Source organism: Octopus bimaculoides, chromosome 13, assembly GCF_046866305.1.
Source record: "Octopus bimaculoides isolate indiv1 chromosome 13, ASM4686630v1, whole genome shotgun sequence".
In the NCBI taxonomy this organism is placed as follows: Eukaryota; Metazoa; Mollusca; class Cephalopoda; order Octopoda; family Octopodidae; genus Octopus; species Octopus bimaculoides.
Genome location: NC_142940.1, coordinates 22,630,026 through 22,640,025, shown reverse-complemented (window position 1 = coordinate 22,640,025; position 10,000 = coordinate 22,630,026). Strand labels below are relative to the sequence as shown.

General features: G+C 37.5%; 1 protein-coding gene across 1 annotated transcript in view; it reads left to right on the top strand.

Annotated features, from left to right (window-relative positions):
- The first annotated feature begins 7,127 nt into the window (after positions 1-7,127).
- The window catches only part of LOC106873351 (uncharacterized), a 47,959-nt gene continuing 45,086 nt past the window's right edge, over positions 7,128-10,000 (top strand). The window contains exon 1 of the mRNA XM_052972372.2: positions 7,128-9,093. Coding sequence (XP_052828332.1) covers positions 7,761-9,093 — 1,333 coding nt within the window. The 5' untranslated portion in view covers positions 7,128-7,760. The remainder of the gene's footprint in view (positions 9,094-10,000) is intronic.

Genomic DNA, 10,000 nt, shown 5'->3' with positions numbered 1-10,000 from the left:
ATGGATTTACTCCATATCAAGCCAATATTATCTCGTTTCCTTAGCAAACCTTCCAGATATCGATTTGGACTAGTAAATTTTCATTTTCTTCCAAGTATATGACCAATACATTACCAAATATTTTCTATGGAATTTCATTCTGGACATTGACATGTCCAGCACAAAATTTTGAAGGACTGCTTCTGTTCATCTTATCAAAATTTACTATTCTTTTATTTTTACCTCTCTTCAGGAAATAATCTTTTCAGGTTGGAAAGTAGCACTATCATTGCGGTTTTAGAAATAACAAGGCAACAATTACCTGGTCACTTATAAGTTCACAATGCCTGTTGATGAAAATATATCATCTTATAGCATGATTCAGCCACTTTCATTCTGTTATTTCTAAACTGTGTGCTTGCGCGCGCGCACTGAAAACAATGTACGCATAAAATGTTTACAAGATGAAATAATAATTTTTAACTAAAGATGGCTTTTCGTTTGGATGGAAAGTTACTTTGTCTTTGCGAAAGGAAGACAAAATTTGCTCCCAAGCGCATATTTGGCTCCAAAACAGCAGAAAATTGGGGGAACATTGTCTGTCCTTCACATTTGTTGAAATGCATTTAGAGTGGAATCTCTCACCATTTCTGCGAAGAAAAACGTTTTGCTGTATCGGTTAAATGTTCCAGTCTTCATTCATCACTCAAGAGAACTTTCGTAAACCATTATGAATTACAATTTATCATTCTTGATCAAAATGCGCCATCTGTTTCAATGGTTTTCTTGATTAATAAAGGCTTCTTAAAATATCCTTTAGAAGCATAACCAACATCTTGAATATTCTTGTAATGGCCTTTTTGAAAAGGTCTTGCCTTCAGCGGTTCTAAGCTCTCTCGACAATAACTACAGGTTCTTCCTTCTTTCCTGCCTAAGTAGAAATTTGTCTTCTATCATCTATAATTGTAAAGAGTTATAAGCCTGCTGGATTCTTGCTTCTTTGCATTGGAAGAAGTTTCGAGAAATGCAAATACATTGTTACTATATATAGTATATATAGTAAAATGAAATGATGTATTGATTGTCTTATTGAATAAATGAAATATTGAATATCAAATATTAAAGGATTAGCATACTTTCTTGCATTTAAGCAGTCTTCAAGGACTCAGGTTGTTCTTGTCACAACCTTGAAGACTGCTTAAATGCAAGAAAGTATACTAGTCCTTTAATATTTGATATTCAATATTTCATTTATTCAATAAGACAATCAATACTTCATTTCATTTTACTATATATACTATATATTCTATATCCTACATTAATACTATAAGAATATAAATAAAACATAAAACACATAGAAACAGACAGAGTTGGAATTCCTTTGAATAATATATATATATATGTATATATATATATATATATATATATATATATATATATATATATATATATATATATATATATATATATATATATATATATATAGATAGATAGATAGATAGATAGATAGATAGATAGATAGATAGATAGATAGACATATATATATACATATACTCTTTTACTCTTTTACTTGTTTCAATCATTTGACTGCGGCCATGCTGGAGCACCACCTTTAGTCGAGCAAATCGACCCCAGGACTTATTCTTTGGAAGCCTAGTACTTATTCTATCGGTCTCTTTTGCCGAACCGCTAAGTTACGTGGATGTAAGCACACCAGCATCGGTTGTCAAGGGGGGACAAACACAGGCACACTCAAACATATACACACACATACATATATATATACATATATATACGACAGGCTTCTTTCAGTTTCCGTCTACCAAATCCACTCACAATGCTTTGGTCGGCCCGAGGCTATAGTAGAAGACACTTGCCCAAGGTGCCACGCAGTGGGACTGAACCCAGAACCATGTGGTTGGTAAGCAAGCTACTTACCACACAGCCACTCCTGCGCCTATATATATATATATATATATATACACACATATATGTATATACAGATATATATACTTATATTTTTATATCCATATATATATTTACATATATATATATATATATATATATATATATATATATATATATATATATACATATATACATACACACACACACACACACACACATCTTTCGTTGCTCACCCATTCTTCTACTTCCTCCCCTTGTTTCTCCCTCTACCACTCTCACTCTTTTTTACCCCTTCCTGGTCACATGTTTCCGGTCACTAATTCTTTTCTTCCTTGGTTATCGCCGAGCAAACACGCGGACTTACTTCGTCCCGCTTTCAGTTCGTGCCTCACAGCGTTCATATACACATAATTTTTCACGTCTAGCCGTATACCTTTTTCCGTTTGTTTCCTGTCTTATTTTCCTTTCCGTTTGTTTTCCTGTCTTGTTTTTTGTCCGCCACGACATTCCTCCATGGCACAAGTTTAATTTGTGTATACAAATTTAATTTGCGGTCCATGGGAAGAGCCATTTTAACGATGCGTCCTGCCCTGCTCTTCGAAACGCCGGTGTTAAAATGGGGGTAGCTGATGAAGGGAAATGTTCTCTATGTGGCCTGTGTGTTTTTCTGTACTCTTGTTATTATTATTTTCTTGTCTACGTTTTGTTTGCAATGTCCTGTACCCAGATATGCAGCTATATATACAGTTAGACGTAGGTATGCACATACCTGTACGTATATATGCATATACTCATTTATTATTTGCTTTATATATATATATATATATATATATATATATATATATATATATATATATATATATATATATATATATATATATATATATATACATATATACATATATATGTATGTATGTATGTGCATATGCTTCTTTCAGTTTACGTCTACCAAATCCAGACTCAACGCTTTGGTCAGCCGGTAGCTATAGAGGAAGACACATGTGTATGTATATAGCCTTGGCCATGTCAAGATGGATTTTTATGTATTTTTCTTCCCACTTGGATTTTAAATGTTGCCACAGTTATAATATGTCTATTCTACTGTAATTTTCTACATTTTTGTGCAGCTGAAGATTGCTCTACATATTGCATTTAATGTAATGCTCGCATTACTTAAATAAATGGAATAGCATGAAACGTGCGTACTGCAGTCATCTTTAAAATCCGTGTTGCTTATTTTGATTTTTATGTATGTGTGTGTCTGTGTATGTATTTACGTATACGTGTTATACACACACACATTATATAGAATATATATCAGCACAAATACATATTTACTCACCCTCAACGGACATACATACACGCACACACATTATATAAAACATAATATATGCATGCACACCTACATTATATATATATATATATATATATATATATATATATATATATATATATATATATATATATATATATATATATATATATATATATATATATATATATATATATATATATATATATATATATATATATATATATATATATATATATATATATATATATATATATATATATATATATATATATATATATATATATATATATATATATATATATATATATATATATGAGTGGAGGCGTGGTTGTTCCGTAAGACGCTTGCTTCCCAGCCACATGGTTCGGGTTTCAGTTCCACTGCGTGGCACCTTGGGCAAGTGTTTTCTACTGTAGCCTCGGGCCAACCCGAGGAGATTTGGTAGATGGAAACTGAAAGAAGTTCGTCAGACACACACACACACAAGCATATATGTATGTATTTGGGTGTCTGTGTTTGTCTCCCCAACATCGCTTGACGACCGATGCTGGTGTGTTTACGTCCTCGTAAGCTAGCGGTTCGGTAAAAGAGACCGGTAGAATAAGTACTAGGCTTACAAAGAATAAGTCCTCGGGTCCATTTCTTCGACTAAAGGCGTTACTCCAGCATGGCCGCAGTCAGATGGCTGAAACAAGTAAAAGAATAAAAGAAATATATATATATATGTTTATTTATATAGGCGTGTTTTCTGCTTGTATTGACGTTGGCATTTTTTTTTCTTTTTGTGCGTATGACTGGGTGTATACATATGTATATATAAATTGAGTGAATGCATGTATAAACTCTATTACTTTTCAATCGTCCCTCCCTTTCGCGGAAACCAACTGTAGATTAATTGACACGCCTCCGTACTTACCTAACCAGATTTTCATTGGATCACGTTTCCTCAATATTTTTCACCTTCATTTAAGAGAGGGGCGTGACCTACTACGTTCCCCTTCATATTGCTGTTTAATGTTCCTCAATGTGATGTTAGTTGACGAGGGGATGATAGAATTCTAGAGGGCCCTATGGTCCACAACCTTATTAATGGGCTCTCGTCGTCGTCTTAGTAGTAGTAGTAGTAGTAGTAGTAGTAGTAGTAGTTGTCATGATGGTAGTGTTATTGTAAAAATAAAAATAAGTAGAAGTAGTATTAGTAGTAGTAATAGTCATGGTGGTGGTAGTGGTGGTGGTGGGAGTAGTTCTTATAACTTCAATACGCTTCTATATTGTCAATGCAACCAACGAAAAAGACGGGATTGTCACGCTTGGCAGGTCTGTTCTGTCAGGATTGATCAAGTGGTAAACACCAATTCAATTCGATCCCAAAATAACGCCTTTATGTTGTCACTCAGTCTCTTAGAAATAGCAGCTAAATCACTCTATCGTCTTAGGAAAAACAGACAAATCAGAAAAAAGTAGTTTCTAGTGATCACTGGTGCGTCTATTACCAGCCTGGGGTTAAAACAACAACACATGTCTATCATAACTGACACAATACCATCGCAGACAGCGCTAGAAAAACTTTAAGTGGTTGCTTGATATGCTAGAAATAGGAGCCAAATATCTCAAGCTACACCGTCACTTGTTTTGTCTTTTTTCACTTGTTTCAGTCATTGGACTGCAGCCATTCTGGGGTAGCCCTTTGAAAAGTTTTAATAATACAAATCGACCCCAGATCTTATTATTATTAAATGGCGGGGAGCTGCCAGACGCGTTAGCAAACCGGGCGGAAAGCTTAGCGGTATTTCGTCTGTCTTTACGTTCTGAGTTCAAATTCCGCCGAGGTCAACTTTGCCTTTCATCCTTTCGGGCTCGATAAATCAAATACCAGTTGTGTACTAGGGACGATCTAATCGACTGCCCCCCCCCCACCAATTTCGGGCCTTGTGCCGAGAGAAGAAAGGATTAGCTACTTATTCCATCTTTACGGAGGAATACACACACACACACACACACACACACACATACCTACATACACATGCATATACACAAACACAGACGATACATATACACACACATGCATATGCCTACATACATATACACAAATATATAAACATGCAGACGATACACACATACATATTTATACGTATGTATAGTTTATATTCATTTAAAAGAAGAAAAGAAAATGCAGATTAAGAAGTTAATAATTGTTTATCATTAACAGCAAATTGGTCATCACTATATAGACACAGACGATACATACACATAAGCATATACCTACATACATACACGTACATATGTGCGAGTATGTATTTTTAGACGGGCTTCTTTCAGTTTCCATCTACCAAATCCACTCACAAGGCTTTGGTCGGTTCGAGACTATAGTAGAAGACACTTGACCAAGATCCCATGCAGTGGGATCGAACCCGGAACCCTGAGGTTGGGAAGCAAACCTCTTACCACACAGCCATCTTTGCATATTAAATAGAAGGATAAACGAGCTGGTCAAGACTGGATCATCTCGGTTCATAGTTCTGACCAAGCTAGACTTTACCAACAACCTGCCACTATCACAACGACCATAACCACCACCGTTTACCTTCATTATTGTTACCTTAATTAACACGTGAGCCAACGACGATGCCTCTAAGTCTGTGGTTCTCAGCAGCTTTTCTTTTTTCTTTGTTTATCTATGGAATCCTCTGATTCCTATTTTACTCAGGTGGACCCCCCCCCCCCCTAGCCGTTCGGTGGTTTTAAAAGATAATATATCTTTATAATTAATTTTTTTTTAAATCATATTATATCTCTATAGGTGCAGGCTATGTGGTAAGAAGCTTGCATCTCAACCACATGGTTCCGGGTTCAGTCCCACTGTGTGGCACCTTGGGCAAGTGTATTCTACTATAGATCATGCTAACTAAAGCCTTGAAAGTGGATTCGGCAGACGGAAACTGGAAGAAGCCCGTCGTGTGTGTATGTGTGTGTGTGTGTGTGTGTGTGTGTGTGTGTGTGTGTGTGCGCGCGTCTGTGTCTTTATGGTTCGGCAAAAGGGAGCGATAGAAGAAGTATTAGGCTTCAAAAAAAAATTAAACCCTGGGGTCGATTTGTTTGTCTAAAAATCCTTTAAGACGGTGCTCCAGCATGGCCGCAGTCAAATGGCTGAAACAAATAAAAGAATAAATATCATTAGAAATTGTATAAAAAAATTTCTAAAATATTTTGTGTATTGTTGAATTATAACCAATTTATTGTAGATAAACCTTGAAATCTTATATGACCCCCGAAGGCCATATAGACCCTCAAGAGCCATATGTCCAAGTAGTCACAGGAACAGCTAATAAAAAGCATCCAAATACCCCACAGGAATAAACTACTGCGTCAAAAAATTAAGCATGAGTTTAAAATCAGTTAAAGTGGTCATGGCATTTGATGTTTTGTGTGTTCAGCAATGATCGGCCTACGGATAAACAACAGCGACCACCAAGCCACGTGGTCTATGCGGTCACTTTATCCCCTCCCTAGAAATAGCAGTCAAATTACACCTGAAATTACACCCTGATCGCCTTGAAAGCAGTGGGACACATCGTATAATAGTCGTAAATGCACAATGCTCAATAGAAGGCAAGGATGGCCATAACTGGGTTGGCTTTGATCATAGATCTATTCGGTCAAGGTTGACTTGAAGCTAATCATATACTACTGCTAGGAATACAACCACCGCCACCACCATTACTACTAACATTATCGCCGCCACCGCCATCACCTCCACCACTATACAATCTAAGAAATATCTCAAAACCAACCCACACCTTTACACAGCACCACCACCTACCTAAGACATCTACATGCGCCACAACTCTCAGTCCCACCCTAATCTTTCGTCTCCTCTGTCCTCCTCTCACTGCTCGTAGTCATGGTCACAGTCATAGTGGTCCTTGTTCTTGTCACATAGCGTGTTTGTATAGTAAATGTATGCTTGTTAGTCGGTTGGTGGCCAACGACACAGACAAGAGCCAATCATTCAGTCAACCAGCCAGCCAGCCAGTCGCTTGTTCAGTCAGACAATGTTTTGGTCGGGAAGAAGACGTTCGCCAGCGGTCTCTTGACGACAAGGAAAAACTACTGACCCCAAGCATTTACGCTATTCATCATTATCATCATTATCCCATCACCAAAATTATTTTTATTATTATCATTATTATTATTTTCATTATCCAAAGTTATCTCTTACGGTTGGTTCTACAACCGGAGACTTGTCTTAAATTGGTAAATTTTACTCATTAAGCCCGTGGAATGGACCTTTAAGTTAACCAAACCAAATACAGTTGACACCACCACCACCACTACTACCGACACCATCACATCTGCTAATATAACTACTACTAATGCTGCTGCTATTGCTATCGTTACTACTCCTCTGATCGGCCACTAAAACTTATCAATTCTTACGGACAATTTTGTTATCTAGCAGTTGCTATTTCTAATATTTGTATTAGCAGTTAACGCCTGTCGCTACACAGACACACACCATAGAGGCCGACATCGAAATCAAAGCAAACCATCCATCCGGATGTCTTCTTCTACCACAGCTAGACGTCCTTCGCTAACAGAAGCGGCGTTAATGTCGGCTTATTACTATCCACATCTAACACATACCGGTATGTCCCTACCGAGTAGCACGACAGCTACACCTCATGCTACAATAACCTACAGCGGGACGCCTCCAGACCTCGTCGCCTCTCCGTTTCACTCAATGACAGCGTACAGCTTGGATACTCCATCTACTTTTGGACATCATCATCATCATCATACTCATCATCATCCTCACGGACCATATACTCATTCTCATAACACAATTGCCAATCCCCAAATGACCGGGACCCAGTGGAGCCATCTAGCTGCAGCGGCACATCACCTGAATTACAGTCCTATAACAGCATCACCAGCAGCTCAACACATGGCAGCTGTTGCAGCGGCTGCTACCGCAGCTGCCGCTGCCGCTGGTGGTAACCCGACGGTAAATCCAGCCTCATCTGCCAACGGTGGCAATCCATTAGTAAACCTTGCACCTATTGATGTTGATACAGCGTCACCAACACCACCGAATGAGCCCTCAATGAATGGAAACTCACATGCTACATCCCTAATACCATATGATGAGTGGATGGCAACGGGTGGGTGCAATCTCGTAACGGGTCCAAGTATGCCTGTCACTAATACATCCAGTACAAGTAGAGGCAGCAATGACACAATGCTAATAAGTATGTCACCTCTCCATTCCCAAGATTCTCAAACTATACCGTTATCACTTCTGACGTCCTCATCACACCAGCATCATCTACAACAATCGCATCTGCAACCTCTTAATCAACAAACTGAGCAATTATCACAGCAAGAAGATCATTTACATACAAATGAGCCCAGCCCTTTAATGACCAATTTGAACCGCTATCCTCAGACTTCGCTATCAAGACCGATGGGTTCCCATACGGAATATTTAGGAACCAACCATCTAGACATTGGAAGCATCAGCACCTCACCTGAGTCTGTTTCGACTCATTCCCATTTATCAGACGATTCTCTGTCCCCTGTGGACATTCATCAGTCCCAACAACAACAGCAACTATCAAATCACCACCACCCTCATCAACATTTGTCTCATTCTATGCATATTCCTTTAAATACAGTTTCAAACAGCTACGTATTAAACTCACAGAGAAACGGTTCCTTGCATGTAGCTCCACAGCGGACTAATAGCAACGATAGCAGTTTATGTACTGATATCGACTCTAGCCCTTCATCGATGATGGGCTACACTGGAGATAACATAGGACGGGTCAACAGACACCCGTTTGAATGGATGCGGACGCCACAAAACAATGCTTCGCGGACGAAACGTATAGGTAAATTATTCACTTATTTTAATTTCATTTTCGTATGGAACCGTGAAGTTCAGTACCGGTTTGTTTGATACAAGCATATAAACGCACACACACACACACACACACACACACACACACACACACACACACACACACACACACATAAGAATATATACATGTGTATATATATATATATATATATATATATCGTCAATGTATATAATATATCCGTAAAAGAAGCAGACACTAATGCATAGAGCAGTAATGTATTTATATATAGTTCCGTCTATGTGATGTGTGTGTGTGTGTGTACATACGGCAGTTTTCTATTTTGCCTTGCTTCCATCAAACAAATTCCATGAAACAAAAGTTCCGCGCCATGTCACTGATCTCGGAGCCACGTAATTGCGGCGACAGCCCCAAACGCAAGTCTGATTAAATGTTTAGAATTATTAAAGAATATTTTCTCATCAATCATCTCTGCTAAGATTATTCTCATCCACAAACAAGAGCGTAAAAAGTTGGTGTCTCTCATCCAGGAGTCTTCTTTCTTCATAACCTCCTGAAAAATGCAGTATATTTATGATATTTTGCTGAAATTCTTTTTCGAGAATTCAGATTATATAAAGAAGGTTAACGTTTAAAATACATTAATATTTAAAAACACATATTCTTGCTATTATGCAAAAGTGTCGTAAGTCCAAAACGTTGCTTTTTCAAAAAATGAAAAAATAGTTTCAACATTCCATAGCAAAACCGTTATACTACACTTTGCAAATTTTTGATATCTTGGCATCTGATGCAGCTGCAGATACGATAGGTTGACCAAAAGAACTGGCTAAAATTTTAGAAATTGGTGCTCACGAAATTGATCGGGAATATCTAATTTTTGTTTTCGAAAATTTATTAACATAATCGCAATCTATAC